At 39.8% G+C, this 18,774-nt stretch overlaps 1 protein-coding gene and 1 long non-coding RNA gene across 4 annotated transcripts; one reads left to right on the top strand and one right to left on the bottom strand.

Moving 5' to 3' along the window:
- Positions 1-39: 39 nt before the first annotated feature.
- On the bottom strand, positions 40-17,818 carry lrrcc1 (leucine rich repeat and coiled-coil centrosomal protein 1). Of its 3 annotated transcripts, XM_070556076.1 has the most exons (20): positions 17,318-17,818; positions 17,133-17,212; positions 15,802-16,007; positions 15,583-15,648; positions 15,318-15,485; positions 14,192-14,361; positions 13,715-13,924; positions 12,980-13,179; positions 12,197-12,371; positions 11,573-11,721; positions 10,527-10,731; positions 9,037-9,176; positions 7,177-7,411; positions 4,645-4,830; positions 4,251-4,425; positions 3,763-3,926; positions 3,346-3,554; positions 2,959-3,096; positions 2,523-2,658; positions 40-656 (listed from the first exon to the last, which is right to left on the bottom strand). In XM_070556076.1, the coding sequence occupies exons 2-20, from the start codon at positions 17,189-17,191 to the stop codon at positions 540-542; spliced, it is 3,108 nt and encodes a 1,035-aa protein (XP_070412177.1). In that variant the 5' UTR covers positions 17,192-17,212; positions 17,318-17,818; the 3' UTR covers positions 40-539. The 3 variants fall into 3 exon arrangements, with proteins under 3 accessions (XP_070412177.1, XP_070412176.1, XP_054597881.1); XM_070556075.1 differs by having other exon boundaries at positions 17,133-17,818; XM_054741906.2 differs by having other exon boundaries at positions 7,177-7,378; positions 17,133-17,818.
- LOC129163702 (uncharacterized) lies at positions 6,103-6,681 on the top strand. Its single transcript, XR_008563504.2, has 2 exons — positions 6,103-6,288; positions 6,424-6,681. It is a non-coding gene; the product is annotated as an uncharacterized lncRNA (long non-coding RNA).
- Positions 17,819-18,774: the final 956 nt, after the last annotated feature.

The raw sequence follows: 18,774 nt of genomic DNA, 5'->3' as shown, positions 1-18,774 counted from the left end.
GTAAAATAGCCTGACACTAAAGTGAAGATACAAAAACAATTTAAAAATATAGCTTTATTAACCTCTATCTCAATCTTCAGCATGTTTGACAAAAACTGGGATTTTACTCGTCGAAATTACTTTTAAAATGCAGTTTTTGTTTGTTTTCAACAAAGCAAAAATGATCTGTTAAAAACTAGAAACATCTCCAATTTTAAGGTTTTTGCATAACAAATAAATCTTAGTACTTCAGAACTGTGAAACCTGTAAGTGAAATGAGAAAAATGTAACCTGCAAGAGCCCTGACAGAGTAAACATTCACTATACTATGTTTTCTTGGTTGACCAAACAGAGAATTGCAAATTCTAGTAACCTGAGCTGAAACCTTTTTCTGCATCTGACTCATCCTCTTTATTATTGAATAAACACCTCAATTCTTTCAATATGAATTTATTAGATAGCTCAGACTAAAGCGCAATAAATATTTTACCCAATTTACAGAAAATACATTTGTGTTTGAAAACTGTTTCAAAATTCGAACTGTCCAGTGTTCTAATAATTCATGTGTTGAAGTCTTTTAGCACACTCGTGAGACGTTTCATTTTCTCCTCCATGATTCTTTTGTTAGCTTCTGTCTCCAGGAGAAGTTGACGCATTTCCTCTTCTACTTCAAATACCTGTGAAAGGAAAACAAAGACCGTTTCAGCTGCAAACACCCCAAGCAGATGTTTCCCAGTCTTTGAATCACTCAAAACTTAACAACTACCGTATTTTCCAGACTATAAGCCTCTACTTTTTTCCCCACGCTTTGAACCATGCGGCTTATCATGAGGTGCGGCTTTACTGAAGATTTTCTTTCACCTGCCAGGGGGCGCTTTAGCAGAAAGTGAAACAGGTGGAAGTCAAAAGTGGAAATCGAAGAAAGTGCTCCTTCTAATTTAGCACATGCAAGCAGCCAGCGCGACAAAGAATTTTTTTCAAATCCATACCCCCTCATCATGGTAACTACAATCTGGCCGTAAAGGAGGGAAACAGTGCTGCCACACATAAGCTTGACATGAATGAATCCATGGTTCGGCGCTGGAGACGTTAGCGGGAAGAACTCATTCAAGCCAGCTTCTCCTGGGGATGATGACAGCAACACGGACAGCGACACTGACATTGCCACAGAAAAGGTATGTGACGAAGCTCTTCTAAGGCTGTTCAACTCCGACACTGAAGAGGACGACTTTAATGGCTTTAGTGCGCAAGAGGAAGATGAGAGCGAATGACTTTTTCTGGTAGGCAAGTGTGTTTTATTTACTAACCAGGCATGTTTTATGTGCAGTTTTTTATTTTCTAATCATCCGGGGCTTATTAATGCTGTGTCAGCGCTGTTCTTTTCTTCTAAACATGCATGCAAATTACCGGTAATAACGTGTCAGTTCTGTTTTTATTTCATAACCATCCAGAAATATGAATGCTATCAGTGCTTACCCGTGTTTAAAATTCGGTTTGTTGAATTAAAACAACAACGAAAAACCTCTGTGTAGCGTATTTCTGTCTAATGATCTTATGTTATGGCCGTACATGCGCTGTGCGCCGGAGACCTGCATGTGGCTGCTGCTGCGCCGCGGCTTGTATTCGAGTGCAGCGTGTGTGTAGAAAACCCTTTTTTTTTTTTTTTTTGGAGCGGCTTATATTGAGGTGCGCTCTATAGTCCAGAAATTACGGTAATAGCTATTTGGGTAAAATATAATTAAAACTTTGGCACAATGTGGCAAAAGGAGAAAAGATTCAGTAAAAATAATGAAAAATCACACATATATGAATGTTAAACAATAAAACAACTTTTTGAAACTCTTTCATAATTTTCCAGAAGCTAAACTTTTATTTTAAGAGATTGATAGGAGGGCTGCATGGTGGAACAGTTGGTGGCACTGTTGCCTCACTGCAAGAACGTTGTAGGTTTAAATCCCAGCAGCGGCCTTCCTGCACAGAGTTTGCATGTTCTTCCAATGCATGAGTAGGTTTTCTCTAGACTCTAGTTTATTTTCAAAGACAAAAAGCACGCATGTCAGGTCAACTGGAGACACTAAATTGTCCCCGTCTTGTTTGTCTCTGTGTGGTCCTGCATTGGACTGGCGAGTGTCCCCTGCCTTTTGCCCGGTGACTGATGGAACTGGACAACAGCTCCCCACAAACCCACTGAGGAAGACATGGTTAGCTAAATAAGCTAGAGTGATGAGTAAAAATAGACATGGAGACAGGGCCATCCTTTGACTGACACAATCCGTCTCATCATTCACAACAAAACATTAACCCAACAGTGAAGCAGTCCACAAAAGCTTTGACTGAAATATACATGTAGCTATCCTCTCATTCAGCTTGATAACCTGTGATTACTTTCAAGGCTTCCTGTTTGTGATCTGACTATATAGACATCTACATGATGCTTGTGTTTACATGTCTCATTTATGAATAGGCAGACTAAAAGCAGCTGTTATTCTCTATAATTTGGAGACAAGAAGAAAACATTCTGATGCATGCAGTCTATAGCTTACCTTCTGATTAGCCTGTTCTATCTGTGTTTGTTTTTCCTTAGACAGCCCGAGCAGCTCAGCTTGATGCGCGGCCTGGACAGACTCCAGTTGTTGACGAAAAGCATCATCCACACAGCGCAACTTTTCCACGGCAGCTCTAGAGTAGAGAGAACCACTATCTGGTTTCAAAAATGGCGTGGTTAAGAAACTTTACCTAAACTCTGAAAAGGGTGATATGAGCAGAAGCACTGCTGAACAACAGTCATCTTAAGGCTAAGGGGAAAATCTGATGAGAACAGATTTGTCAAGCTGCATTCCTCAGAAGACAAATAGATTTTAAATTCCTACACTCATCAGCGATTGAGACATTAGCCACTCTGAGGCTTAAACTATGTTCAGTTGTAATAAACTGCTTGATAAGACTCAGAATGACAAGATGTGTTTCTGCTAATATTACTTGTGTGCATCTGCTGCTTTATCTCTTTCCTCCAGCAGCTGGCGCTCCTTGGAATCAAAATTTTCCTTCATGCGCTTCACTTGGCTCTCAAGTCGAGTGAGTAGCTCTGCCTTCTCCTGCCACTTCTTGTTGGAGTCTCTAACAGAGGAGAGACACAAATCATATTGTTTTATTTTGAATTTCACATTTTACTCAGCAGTGGTGACAGCTACAATGTGAGCTTGAAGTCTGAGCAGTCCAAATACATATTCAATTCAAGTTTATTTATATAGCCATCTATATAAATATATATTACCATATATATCACCATCTTTCAATACATTATACAGCTATTCACAAAGAGCTACTTTTTCTTGTCCACACTTGGTTCTGTTAATGAACACTTGCCTGTACACTCGTCTGATCTCCTCAAGTTCTGCATCCTTGTCTTCCACCTGCTGTTTCAGCTCATTCTTATGCAGATTCAGATGTGCCAGCTGCTCCTTGAGCTCAGCCTGTTGGCCTGTTTCCTCCTCAAGCTGCTGCTGGAACGTCTTTTGGATCTGCAAAGCTTCCTCCCTCAGCCTACGGATCTGATCGTCACGCTCCTGCAGCGACTGAACAGCAGGAATGTGATGGATGAAAAAACAAACAGTGTCAAGATAAAGAGAAAAACTACAAAACCACATAAATGTACATCAAATCCAAACAGCTATTAGGCTTTTAATGAGCAGAAACAGATCATAGTAAAGCAAAACAGTGCGGGTGTGAAGTTTTAAAGGAGTGCTTTTCTATGTAGCTGCAAAAAAAAGTAAACTACATCACCTGTTTGAGTTTGCGAATAGTCCCTGTCTGGTCATCCATGATTTTGGTTTTTATTTTAAGGGCATCTTCATCCCTCTGATTCTGTTTCCTCTGAGATTCCAGCTCATTGGTCAACACCTCAATCCTAGCCTCCAGGCGCCCCCGATCCTGCGCCAGAGATGCACCTGGAAAAAAAATTATATTCTGATTCTAATATTATCATTAATATATTTAAATTCAGACTACATAATGGTTATTATTAAAAGGACAGTGCAAAAATATTTTTGCCGGGCCTCATTATTGCTCACTACTGAAAGGCAAGAAGAGAGACAACTGTGTTTTATGAGCCCTTCTTCATAAAAATTTGATTTTAGGATCTCTCAAAATTCCTAACGACATTGACAATCCAACTCATTTCAACTAGACCTGTCTTTCAGAGTTTTTCATGCTCTGTAACCCTGACTCATCAGTAAGGACGCTTCACATGTGATATATATTTATTTTTTTACCTTGCTGAGCGAGCTCTTGGCCCCAGATCCTCCTCTCGGCTCTAAGGCCGTCTATCACAGACTCCTGAGCTGTGAGCTGAGACATGAGCCGTGCCTTGTCTTTCTTAAGAACCTCGAGCTGCAGTTTCTGTCGCCGGCTCTGTTCCACCTCTCCTTCCAAGGAGTACAGCCGGTTCTGGTAGAGGAACAGACACAAGCTGTATTAATGATGAACCTCCAACTGTCACAGCTGGCAGACGGTGAGGCAGCAGGATCATTCAGTATTGAAGAAGCCAGAAAGTAGTCCCTCTCCTACACGCTCAGAGTGACCACGATTAGAAAAAGGAGGCAGCTGAGTCTAAAGCAGATACTTAGCTTTTTAAAAAGTACATGTTGTTGTTGTAAAGCCTCACACCTTGAGATCAGTGACAGCATCTTTCTTGGCTTTGATGAGCTCAGAGATGCGAGTCTTCTGTTCTTTCACCATAGCTGTGAGTTCTGGCACCAGAGAGGCTGATTTCTTCTCCCTCTGCTGAGACTCAGCGAGGGCCGCCTTGAGCTCCATCAGCTCTGCAGTCATGTGATCACACGCCTCCTTCATCTGCAAGAAAAACAAAGCATTTGACACAAAAGACACAATAAAGCAAATGATTAAACCATGTAGAGAACTTTGGTTCATGCAAAACTCCACATTTGTATCAGGTCTAATCTAATATTACCCATAATGTTTAAAAAAGATGGGGCGAGCACTTCGTTTATTATTCAGGCATTTCTTTAAAGTGGAAATGTGCACTGACGTCAAGAATGAAAGTGTGCAAGAGGTTGCAATCAACGGAGAATAATACATTTTGTGCAAAGGCTGAATTCAAATGCAATCTTGGAGTAAAGCTTTCTTCCTGTGGCAATCAAAGACTGCTTGTCCTGAGCTCAATGGTCATAACAAAGTCTCAGCTTTTACCATTAATCTGCAAAAAATCTAACAAATCGCTTAAAGATGAGGTCAATTCCTGTTCAATGAGTTCTCTTCTTTAATGAAAGACAGAAAACTCAGTTTAAGAGTCAGGATATAATCAGAGTCAACATTTAAATACAGCAATCATCCAATCCAATTCTAAATTATAACAGTTATACTGTTTACTGCATGTTAGAACTTTTAAATTTAGTTTTCAAATTATGGAGCATAGTCTATTACTTACACCCACATCAGTCCTCCTACACAAGTTTATGCAAATCCAAATATTAATTAACACCACATTGTTCAAACCACAGAGCATTGCTTTGATGCATCTCTTCCTGACAAGTCTTGACATTTTCTTACCTGCAGAATTTTCATGCTGAACTGACCCAGAGGGATCTGCTTGAATGGTCGTTTATGTTGGGATTCTAGTGGAGTAAAATAACTAGGTATGCACGACATATCGGCAGCAATATTAGTATCGGCCGATGTTGGTAATTTTTTAACATATCAGTCCGATATGTAAAATTGGGCTTTGAAAAATTGTTTCTATTTTCTGAATTTCTATGAATCGGTGCTGAAAGGCAAAAAGTAGACTATAAAGTCTGTGTGATCACTAGTGAAATACTTCATGAACCACTGGACAGATTTTAAAGAAACTACTGAAAGCAGTGAACATTTATAGCTGATAAACATTTGAAGTTAACCCAGAAATAGATGGTAGCCACATCCACCTGAAATATAAATACACAGAGCTAGCTAAAACTCAGTCAGTTCTACTGATATTGAGCTATAGAGTTATTCACCACTTACTCCAAATCTTGCAATGAGATTGTGCCTGATGTTATTTTTATGATTTTACCTAAATTACCGATATAAGATTATCTTACTTAGAAACTTTTACAAGAGATTGTTGTGTGACGGGGTGAGTACTCCCTCTTCTCCACAACATCTTTGTAAGACTGTCATTCCAGGAGAGGGCACTCACCAGCTGTGGGGCATTACCGATCAGCGGCAGCTGCAGATCCTCTAATCAACCGCAGCAGAGCTCTATTTAAGAGGAGAGGGAACCACTTCACATCGCTGGATGATTAACTACTCACGGTAGAATCTTGCCACTCAGTACTAGGTTTTACTTGGTCTCTGCTCAGACATTTGTGCTGTCTCAGTTTTTGGATTTATCTGGTTTTTTGTGCTTGGATTTTTTGGTGTTTGGACTCAAGTCTGTTTCATCTTCAGGATACTTGGAATCGCTGAACCACAGATGGATGTACCTACCTGGAAGTCACCATAACCCGCCTGGATTACACACTCAAGGTTCACCTCTCCTCCAGCTTCACTTGCCCTCTGCCGCCATCATCTGGCTCCCTCTCCTGGACGTACCCCGTCACACCGTTTGCCCTCCCTGCTGGCTTTTGGACTCTTGCCGACTACTTCACACTTGGATATCTCCAGGACACTTTCAGTTAGGGTTAATAAATCATTGTTTGAACTTTCTGCCTTTGTCCTGTGATGGTTCATGTCGTGGGTTAAACACCTTCCCAGGAATATGACAGAGATGTGGCCGGTAAAACTTTAACTTTTTTATTTTTAATAAAACTAACTAGTGGATTTCAATAGAGCCATTTGAGCTCGATTCCAGCTCCCGCCAGGGGTATTCTGCTGTTGTGTCCTTGGGCAAGACACTTCACCCAACTTGCCTGTGTTAGTGGTGGTCAGAGGGGCTGACAGCGCCAAATGGCAGCCTCGCCTCTGTCAGACCTCCCCAGGGCGGCTGTGGCTACAAGTAGCTTACCATCACTAGCAGTGTGTGAATGTGAGTGTGAAAGCATCTTTGGGTGTCTAGAAAAGCGCTATATAAGTTCAATGCATTATTATTTAACAAAAGAAATCTCAGAACACAAAATAAGGTAATTCAGAGAATCAAGTCTTAATCTGAAAATGTTTCTGTGTATGTAAGCATGGGGATTTCAAGTCAGCTGGGAGACAGACCTCAGAGAAGCGAGCAGCCTCGATGGTTAGCGCCATGCGGAACTCATCCTCCAGAGCAGCGTACTGTTTCCTGCCCTCTGTCAGTTTTTCCTGCAGCTCTGCCTCCTTTTGTTTGTGTTTCTCATCCACCAATGTTACTTCCTTCGCCACTGCCTCCCTGAAATCTGCCCCACCAGGCTGTAACCGCAACTCCAGCTGCCTTCTGAGGGAAGAGGACAACGAGCCAATCACAGACCTGTTAACACAGCAACTGTTTACTAAACAGAAAACTACACTAAACAAACATCTACAAGTTTCAACATGAATTTGCATGTTTTAATAAAATGAAAAACTACTTTGAAACAAAACAAACTTGCCTTACAATAAAATACTGTAATATAGAAAAAATATTTTAGGGAATCTTTTTCAGGAGGTAAACCCACAAAATCTAATAATTCCTCAGAAGAAAAGGCTAAAAAATGTTTATTTCAGGTCAAACAAAATCTTTAGTCATAAAAATACTATGAATGAGCTTTTAAATCTCACTGAAACGAGAGATCACAGTGTTTCCTTCGGGGGGGTTTGATTTTTAAACACAACTTTATGACTTTAATACTCTTAACTTGTGCTTTAAAATAAAAGGTGAATAAAAAAACTAATGAGGGATGAAAGCACATCAGCAAATGTGCAGAAACTCTGGATCAGCGCCATTCTCCACAGGCTCAGACGAAGTCAGTTTTGCACTGAAAAGACAACAAGCACGTGTGTTATACTGATAGTAGCATGACTGTGTTAGCTTGTTAGCCTATAGGGGACTGTTGTTTTTTTTCTGAAACGTTAGAGCCAACTGCTACATTAATGCAAATTACTGGTTTCTTTTCTGACAGGGAACATTTTGAGTTTGTGATCTGAAGTTTTAGCTCTGTGCCTTGGTGGTGATATCCAGTCAGATTTCAGAGAAGAACACATACGTCTCCCTCTAAAGCAGGGTTTCTCAACGGGGGCTGTAGCGCCCCCCAGTGGGCGTTCAGACTACATAAGGGGGCGGTGAAAGTTTTTTGCCACTGAAGGGGGCGCTGAGATGCTAATGGTGGGCGCTAGCAGTACAGAACATTCATAACAGACAATGGCTCAGAATAAAAAGAAGTGTCGACAGTACAATGTGCACTACCTTCGGTATGGACGTATTCCTTCACCCACGAATCCACAACTCCCCATGTGCTTGCTTTGTGAAAAGTTTTTTGAAACGAAACGATGAAATCCTCCCGGCTTAAGGAGTCCAAAATGCATCCAGACAAAGCTTTAAAGGAACTGAACTATTTTCAGGTAATTAAAGAGAGACACTCTAAAAGAGGTAGCATTAGCAGTATGTTTGCTCGAAGCTCAAATTTACTGGGCCGAGGATTATTAGCTTCCTACAATATCTTGTTGCTAATAGCTAAAAACACTTTTTATGATACTTTTTTATGACATATTTGTATGAAACAGTTTCAAACTCAAGGCTGAATTGTTTATTTATTTATTTTTTTTATTATGATTTTTATTTAAAAAAAACTTTCCATTTTTCTGCATGGGACATTGGTGGGCAGTAAGGGATTTCAGCATGACTTGGGGGGGCGTTTAGCTGAAAAAGGTTGAGAAACCATGCTCTAAAGATTTATCAATTCTCTTGTGATATAATTACCACAAATATGAGCCACTCAAATCAAACTCAGAATAGTTTTATTGGCCTAAAAAGAAAAATATTTGAGTGAAGGGGATGCACAATACTGGAAATGACTGAAATTGATCAGGCTTTGACAGAAAATGCACACCTAGAACAATGCTGTTCATTAAGAGAGCAGATTTTACTGATTTATAAACTGTGTGGATGAGATGTACCTGTGCTCTTGTTCTCTAGAAGCCAGTAGCTCATGCAGCTGCTGCAGTTTGTCTTTGTGCTGGTGGACTGAGGCTCTCTGAATGTCCAGCTCTCTCTTCAGAGCTGCTGCCTTGTTTTCCAGCTCCTGGTAACGTTTCATCTGAGAATGGTCAGAATAGGGTTTGTAGCACTCTATTAGAGCTTAAAGGGGCATTATGGAAGTTTGACAGCCAAAACATGTATAGAAATAATACATTTCTTCTTCATACATTCTCCTGCAATGCCCTGGTCCTGTAAAATGAGCCCTGGCATTTTTACTGTGATTGCCTGTTTTTCTGTAAAATCACAGAAAAAGAGAGTTGCTCGGGTCGAGCAGGCTGCTTCATGCACGTTCACACTCAGGCATAGCCCGTGGCATTTGCTATCCGTAGTTCTAGCAGCAGAGAGAGGTAGTGCCAACTCAGCGACTTTGTCGCTGTTCCTAACGCCTAGTGATGACCCTAGCTACATTTCTGAGGACCCTTAGCTACTTTCTGTAGAACTTTCTTCTAGATATTTCCTGCAAATTAGCAACAAAATAACCATTTTCGCTCCGAACCATTCTTTGGATTGACGTCGTTTCAGTTGTCATCAAGGATATAAAAGTTACAGATGCTATGAATGTAACTGGTGTGTAGCTCACCTTGTAAGATGCCTGACTTTCATGTAGAAGACCTGGGTTCGATTCTGAATGTGAACATAGTTTATTTAGAGTTTATTTTTTACATTAATGATATATTTTTTACAGTAAGGTGCCCAAATTTTTATTTGAGACTCGCCGAACGGCATTGAATTCACAGATAAAAAAGATATGGGTTCAACTTTCATTTTGGAACAATTTTTCAAGCAAGGGAAGGGAATGATCTGAGCATGCAGGAAGACTGACCCATCTTAAACCTTTGTCGGCTGTGCTGAAGAGAAAGGTACAGAACCAAATTATTTAATTAATTAGCTGCGCGTTCTCCTGTCCTCTGTCCTCTGGGCCACACACACACACAAGGGACTGTCTCAGCTGTCATTTTCGTTAAGGAGTGTGCACGTACAGCATGCGCGCCTCGTGCATGAGCCTACTACTGAAGCTGCCTGTTACACTTTTGGCCTGAGGGGGCAATCGCAAGCATAAAAATTCAAAAGTCCGTAAAGTCCCTTTAAGGAGTTTTGCTGCCAAATCTTATTACTGCACAAATTAGAGTCACGGTTAGACTTACAGGAAGATAACGAGGTACAGCAGAAGCATTCTGACACAATTATGTTTCTGTGACTCTAAATAAACTTGTTTTGTGGCACCAACTTTACATTAGGAACTAATGAGCATCACCTTACTGCCTTTCTGTCAAACTGATGTGTTCTCAGGCTAACAATCCTGTGTGTGTGTGTGTGTGTGTGTGTGTGCGCGTGTGCGTGTGCGTGTGCGTGTGCGTGTGTGTGTGCGTGTGTGTGTGTGTGTGTGTGTGTGTGTGTGTGTGTGTACCTCTTCCGCCTGCTGGCAGGCCCTGAGTGCATCTCTGTGGGTGATGCTTTCCTCCAATCTATGCAATGCAGTCTTGTGTTGCTCTTCACTGCTGCGGGCCTGCTCCAACTGCTGGGTTAGAGACTGACACCTCCTCTCCAGCTCCTCAACATGAGCCTGTAGCTCAGAGCGTCCTGATCTCTCTTTCAGCAGCAACTCCTTCAGTCTGCAAGGGGTGAAAATATGATGAGATTCTGCAGGGTGCACAGTTGAGACTAATTTAAATGTGTCAAAGGAAAATAGGGAAGAGAGGAAATTTCAGATGCTTTGCTGTAAATTTGATTGAGTCTCAGTTAGGAGAATTTTCAAAATCTAGAAAAGAATGGAACGGTGTTCAAGTGGCAGGAAAAAGCAGGAGATACACACATCAGTTAGACACTCATCCACAGTTGTTTCTAATCTGCCTTGATGAACCACTTTTGTGTAATCTGCCCTGCAGAGTGGAGATGTCAACAAAAACAACAGCAGTGTTTGCTTTTAAAAAGTGACAGGTGAGACGGATTTGTGTAATCCTGCCAACATACGTGCACCACAAGCCTTTCTTTAAAATGTGGGCTTGTCTGAACAAAGATGTGATGCAAACAAGGAAAGCACAATAGACTGACACCCCTCTCTGCACGGAGAAGGCACAAAAAACAGAAATAAGAAAAAAGTATAATATAGAAAATGTTTGCTTCTGAAAATCTGAATGGGTGGGTAAATGAATGATGTTTACACTAATTGTGGGGTAATGGTGCTAAACACTAGTGCAAAAGCCGTTGGATTCTGAGACTTAATGATTGTGTGGAAACTCAGAACAAAACTGGCAGGTGGCTCTGCTCTCAGGTGAGCTCACATAAAAGATTATGAGTAGATCTGAATGAGGATCCATTATTCAGCTGACAGCTAAAATCCAGAGATGAGTACAATTATCCTTTTTTAGTGTGACGTCTGCTTTAGAGTGCATAGTAGATTGTGTGAATGTTTGTGTTTGCAGAGTAGACATGTCCATCTGCACTCCCTCTTACCTGTCTGTGGTGTGCAGAGCCATGCTCTGGAGGTCCTTCTCCTCGCTGACCTTTGTCTGCAGGCACTTCAACTCCTCCGTCAGCTTTCGCACAGCTTGCTCCGCCTTCCAACGTCTCTCCATTTCCTGATCACGCTCTTCCACAATCGTCTAAACATACGAGTCACCTTATGATGGTTTACCAATGCACTTAGAAATTGTTTACATCTCGCACAAACAATGCTGCAAACTATTTATTTGCAATTAAATATTAAGGAATCAACTGTGTTGCAACAAGTCTGAGTGATGGTGATTTACCTCTCCTGCACTGTTAAGATTTTAACAAATTTTACAAATCAAGTTTGTCAAAGAGAGGAAATGCCTTAGTTTTCACAAATTACTACTGCAAATGTTTTGCAGTTGTTTCATTCTGTTAAAAAGTTGGTCAAAATGCTCAATAACGGCACAAGGAAAAACAATCAAAACACTAAAAGATGAAAAAATATAAATATTAAACTGTGCTGTTAAAATAAGCTCTATAAATATCCCAGTTGAACTGAAATAATCATCTTTGTTAGAAATTCACTGGAAAATTTCATATAAATTTGCAAGCATTCAGCCTGCAGGAGATCTATCCAGAGCGTACCCTGTAGGTTTCTTCTCCTTGGATGGACTTTGCTTTGACATCGCCTGAAGCCTTGGCTGCTCTCAAAGGTGCTTTTCTTGTTTGTGCTGCTGCCTGAACCCCTCCTCCAATAGCACTTTTTCTTCTGGGCCCCAAAGCAAACTTTGAAGTCTTGAGTTTACAAATTTCATGATCGCTGCAAATAAAAAAAATCACAAGTATGTAGCAGGCTCTAATATTTATTCTGAACAGGATAGTTCTCCGGTGAATGTCTGGTTAAATAAAGGTCAGACTTGCTGTTTTTTTTTTTACATTAAGCAAAGTTTGAAAAAGTTTAAGCTAAATCTAAAACTCTGAGCTGTTTTATAATACCTTTGCAAGCTTGCTTTAGTTAGACTAGTGCATTTTCAGCATTTGTTTTTAGTGAAGGAAGATGAAGGTGCAGACAATGGAAGTAGAGTCATTAATCACCAAAGTGAGGTGGTGAAAGGTCAGGGAGGGACATTCATCATCCTCTTCAGCTAAGATATCCTTTATCATTAAGATAGTAAATGATATCAAGTTGATAAATGATAGGTAAAATGATATGTTCTGCTACACAAATTATTATAGATGCAAACCCATCCATGTTTGCATAAATCTAATTATTCCCAATTACACATTGTGCTAGAAAATGTATTTACAATCTAGAGCTCAGATGACATGTCTTAGCTAATAGTAATGTAATAAATAAAAAAATCACTAAGTCAAATGTAATCACCATGTTTTTGCATTATGAAATAAGCTAGCAGCTGAGCGACTCACCTGTCTGATCTCGTGCTCTTGGTCTCCTGAGTGGACGCACTTGAAGTCATGATGCTACTTTGTTTGAGTATCCTTGTGTGATTCTGGTTTTCCTTCCCACTCTCACACTCACTTTCTGATGTATGATCTGTGTCCCTTTTGGCTTTCCGTAGCTTAACCACAGACTGGGTAGACATAGTTGATTTTTCACCCACAGGGACCTTCAGTGTAGATTGCAAAAAATTGCATGTGTTAGAGACACAATCACGCAATCAATATTTGACTGCATGATTTCTACTGCTGAGCTATTTATAGGTTATAAAAGTAAAGATATACATTTTTTGTGTAATTTAAGAAATGTTTCCTTAAAGGTTGTGCATGTCTGGCCGGCTACAGTGAAGGATGTTTCAAGCATCTTGTAGATTCAGATGCTAAGCTAAAAGCTCTATGGTTCTCATACAATCAGGTTTAGCACACTGACAAGAGATCCTTGTGATTGTGGCTGTGTTATTTGGCTTCTGATTAAGGCAAATTTTAGACCTGATCAACACTTTCCTAATGGTATTATGTGACAGGTGAGAATGTTAAACAGCTATAGCACATGTCTAAAACATCTACAGCTAGAATGCAGTCTTACTGACTTGTCAGCCACCTTCTATACCCTGTATAAAACAGGTGTGATAATCAGTCAATGCAGGCTTACAAAAATCCATCTGGGTGAGTGAGTCAGTGGCTTCAGCTGTGTTAATGTTGCACCTGCTGGATGAGTTGGGACACCTGGTGCTCCAGTTTCCTAAGTCGTTCTTCATTAATGGGATGCGGTAGATCAGCTGCAGTGGAACGAACTGGCTGGGAGCTCTGACTGACTGGCTGTGTGACTGGATCTGTGGCTGCTTCTGAGGCAATCTGCTGACGAACCTGGGTAAGCACCTTGTCGATGCGGGGAGTCGCAACAGCCCCCTTAATCTGTGGTAAAAGTACATTTAAGGGAGGAAGAAATATGGAGATCTCTCGAGTGAAAAGTTGCAGAACACATTCGAACTGAACTAACACAGCATGTAAATGATTTTTCAAATCCCATTTGCTACATTAGCCTTCAGCTAACCAAAAATTAACTCACATAGTGTTATTTTGACATGTTTCTCAGCTCTATAAAGGTTGATTCAAGATGAAAATGTTGGATAAAGTAGGAAACTAAAGTTAAAAATATAGCAGAACCAAATCCAAATTTACTGCTTCGCTGTGACTTGTATCTGAGGAGAGCAAAAACTCCACGTAGTCCTCCAGGCCTCCAGGGATGTCACAGAGGCTACTGATACCAGGAGATGGTGGATGTCTCAGTCGATCCAGTCTATCCAGAACAGAAATTTGTGGCAGCGACTCCATAACCACATCCCAGTAACCTTCAGTAAAAAACAGAAAAACATCTGCATTCAGAAAATCTGTCAAATGCTGGAGCAACATGGTTGTCCCTGAGCAATGGCAATCAGCCACATCGGGTGCTATAGTGATCACACTGATTAAAACCAAGTTTTAATCCATAAAAAACCTCTGTCCTTACATGTACTAGTGATGCAGCTTATACAATCTGACCTGAGAACAGCTTATGCAAGTACATCTGCATACACAGACAGAAAGGATTGTAAGAGTGAGTTAAGTACAACTTGTCTGAGATGAAAAGAGGCACTTTCTCCATCTGCTGCTGTGAATAAATCATGAACAGAACTACCTACACACTGAGTGCACAACACAACTGAAAGGATTTTTTTTACAATTATACTGCTGTCAACCCAAGATGAAGGGCCATAAGGTGAACAGTAACCTAAGATTGTAGTCATTATTTTTAGAGGCTGTCAACCTGAATGAGTTTGATTTTCAATAAGTTCACAAGAAAAGTTCATTTGCACTTATTGTGTGCCCAGCTGTTTAGAGAGAATATTACATTACCACTGGTATGTTAGAAATGCTACCCACTAGAGAGGTGATTAATATATTGTATACCTGATTGCTCATTTTTCTTTTTTGTTTTGTATTGAGATCAGCTCAAAAGAAAAGGTTTTGAAGATAGCTTTGACAAAAAATAATGACATATATATACAAGTTTTGATGTTTTGCTGCTTCATCATAAACTTGTTGTTGCTGATTAGTTTCCTGTGAGGAAAAGCACACAGAATAAAAATGGTAAAACAATTAATAACAATTCTACTTTGTGCTAGTATAAAGCTACTTTTAGCCTGTTTTTTAAATATTATTTATACTACTGCTTGTAACAACAATTTAATATTTCTGATGGTCAGTCAGCTTGCTTTACAAGAAATCTATGTGTGAAATAAAACACACACCAAAGTTCTGCTCCTACCTGGTGAACTACAGACAGGGTTGTCTCCACCATCCTGACTTAAAGTGATGTCCCGTAAACCTTGTAACCCCAAAAGGCACTGCAGAAGATGATCGATGTTGTCTAGGTAGTTGCTATGGAGACTGAGGTGCTTGAGCTTGTACTCCGTGCCATGGAGATACAACAGACCTAATGAAGAGATGGGGAAATCAACAATACTGAAGTTCTGCAGATAGTTAATCTTTGCCTTTGAACCTGAATAAATGGAAACTCCACTTAAACTCACCAGTAAGATTATTAATCTGATTGTAGGACAGGTTTAATCTTGTTAAATTCACAAGGCCATTCAGTCCTATTGCAAAAGGAGCATTCACAAGTGAGTGATTTCACAGCTCACAAAGAAGTGATGGTGAACACAGGCTACAGTAAAAAATAATTATTACTTGGAGAGCTCGTGCAGAGACAAAACATTTATTACCTCTGAAACCAGTGACAACAGACCTACCTTCAACCTTAGTGATTAAGTTGGATGATAAATTCAAAGTCCGCAGAGAAGTGAGGGAATTCAGACCCTCAATCTTAGAAATGCGATTGGAAGAAAGGTCTAAGTGTCGTAGATGCCAAGCTGAGGACAGACCTTCGATCCTTGTTATGTGATTGCAATGCACATTCAGTGACGTCACAGCAGGACTCAAGGGAAGACCCAGCAAACTATTGAAAAAAAACCAGCAACATCAGAGTCGCAGCAAAAGCTATAATCTCAAGGAATAGAAATGTTTTATTAATGACTTCATAGTTTCTTAACTAAAAAACTGATGAGCGTGATTGTAAAGATGACCTGAATGTCTTTTATTGAAACTGATGCAGTTAATTAAAGGCACTTCACGGAGTAAACATTCCAATACAGTTCAGTTCATTAAGCCAATCAGTAAAGTTTCCTGTACAAGGAACCCAGCAAACTGCATCGAGTCAAATTCTAATTCAAAGATACCGACTTGTGTCAGAGTCTTTACAGCAATCCTCATACTAAGCAAGCATGCAGCGACAGTGGAGAGGAAAACTCCCTTTTAACAAGAAGAAACCTCCAGAGGATCCTGGCTCAGTATATACAGCCATCTGTCATGACTACTGGGGATCGAGAAGACAGAGCAGACACACACACACACACACCAACACCCCCCCCCCCCCCCCAACTTTATTGTCTTTATGTCACTGAATCTATAGTTAATTCAATCTAATCACCTGTTAATATCTCATCCAAATTAAAGACCAATAAAATTTTCATTGCCAACATTCTACATATACTGATTATTAAAAAGGAAAGGAAAACAGACAATTAAGATTAGCATGCAGTGCACATTAAAATGAAAGATTTGTTATTTTGAAACCCTAAAATGATCTTGAAGATTAATGCTTAAATATCAGATTTACAGTGCTTGAAAACTTATTTGAAAAATATCATATTTACTGCTTGAAAACTTACATTGCTACTACTCTACACTCCTGTGAAGTATCTACTTATAATGCCGTGAAGGCCTTTTATTTTTACATAAATATTTTAAAGCCCTGATGATAGAAAGCACTGCTGCTTTGTTGTGAAAAACGAACTGAATGCATTTATTTTAAGCTGTTGCACTGTTAAGACATGTATTACTTTATTGTGTTTCCTTATAGTTTTACGTGTGTGTAGTTTTACTAGAATTTCTGTTTGTAGAACAATTTATTATCTTTACATTATAAAAAATCGCAATAAGTGAACGAAGTTTTGCAAGTTTTCAAACAATTTGTGGATGTCAGGAATTAAATGGAAAAGAGAAAGCTTTGATTTCTCATTACCTTGTAATCTTCTTGTCAATAAGGCAGATTTCTTTGTCTCCCATAACGGCGATATTCATGCACTCGTCCGTTTGTGATGTCTGTCAAACGATTATATAATATAAACCAGCTAACAAGAGCCATATATTTCTGCCAAAAGAAATGAACTGTGCAGACAAATTGCTGGAATTCAGAGGAAAATATACCCAAAGTCGTTAGCCCGGTGACTAGCCTAAAGTTAGCTACCAACCGAGGAGTTCAAAAGAGATAAAACCATTACAAGCCGTCAACATGCAGCGGTTAAAACTGCCACAAATCCTATAAAATAACCAAGCATTATTTATTTATTTAGTAAAACAACATATTGTCCGTTTCTAATGGCAATAGTAGTGGTTCAGCTGGAAAAAAAACTTAAACTAGCCGCTTCTGAGTTTCACTTCCTTGTTTGCATGACGTTGCTAACGGTCACATCCGGGGAAGGGTTTTGGCGTTCCGCCCACTAAGGAGCCCGTCCAAACTTGTCTAAACGTGAAATAGAATATGAATTTTAGAAAATGGAACATTTTGCAAAAGATGACTTTTCGTGTTACACAAAAAATATTTACGGTGATTATTTGCAAACGTATGATGTTTCTCGATTTAAATAATCAACTTTTCATAATTTGTTTGATTTCTTTTACAGTTTTCTTTCAGCTCATCTTAAAGAGCAAGTCACCCCCAATTTGAATTTAAATCTGCCACCGCTATTGGCTAAGAGGTATGCTATGATATAAACTGGTACATTAAGATGTCACAGTGCCGTTGTGAGCCTGTGTGTGTGTGTATTTGTTAGTGGCTCCGCCCTCTCGGTCTGCTAGGCAACCGCATTTGTTGCATTTTTCAAACATGAAGAGGGAGTGAAGTAAGTTTCTTGTAGGGGGTGACTTGCTCTTGAAGGCTGCCAACTCTCATGCTAGCCTGAGAAACACGCTGCGTCACTCTACTGTACGTACTGTATGTACACAGTCAAATTCAGATTATCTTTTAGCGAAAGGGAGGATTTATCGCCCTCTAGTGGCAAAATGCTAGAACTCAATTCTGGTTCTGTTAAAACGTGGTTAAAACGTTAGATTATGATGCTGGGAATAAATATGTCTCCTTTGAATGTTAAGAAGAGAAGACGAAAGAGGAAGATGAGAATATGAACCTAAACTTATGAAGTTACAATAGTTAGTACAAACAGGTTTCTAAATAAAATGCAACAGCCTTTTGGCGTTAGCAACAGGGTCTCATTCGAACAGTCTTTTTCTTTTTTCACTTAGCTAGAAATGAAATTTCTATTTATGTATCATTGTTCAACACGGTGGTTGTGTGCAGTAGTGGACTGAAAATCAGAAGTACAGGACACAATAATTTTCTGTTATGTCAACTTGATGGAAATACGAGAACTCAATTCTTTAATGTGTGGCCTTCGAGATAAATGTTTTATTTTTTCTTTTACCGCGTCTAGTGGACGAAAACTACTACTACAGGTAGCCAGTGTTGCCAACTGCTTTTGACTGAAAGTAGCTGAAGTTACCCCCAAAGTCGCTAGATGTCGCCAGATGACGTCCCGTAATAATTTACATATCGATGATGTCATCACGCCACATTGGCATTCATTTTCCCCATAGCATGCTGTATA

Source organism: Nothobranchius furzeri, chromosome 11 (assembly GCF_043380555.1).
Source record: "Nothobranchius furzeri strain GRZ-AD chromosome 11, NfurGRZ-RIMD1, whole genome shotgun sequence".
In the NCBI taxonomy this organism is placed as follows: domain Eukaryota; kingdom Metazoa; phylum Chordata; class Actinopteri; order Cyprinodontiformes; family Nothobranchiidae; genus Nothobranchius; species Nothobranchius furzeri.
Note: the sequence above shows the minus strand (reverse complement) of the source record. Positions and strands in the feature narration are given on the sequence as shown.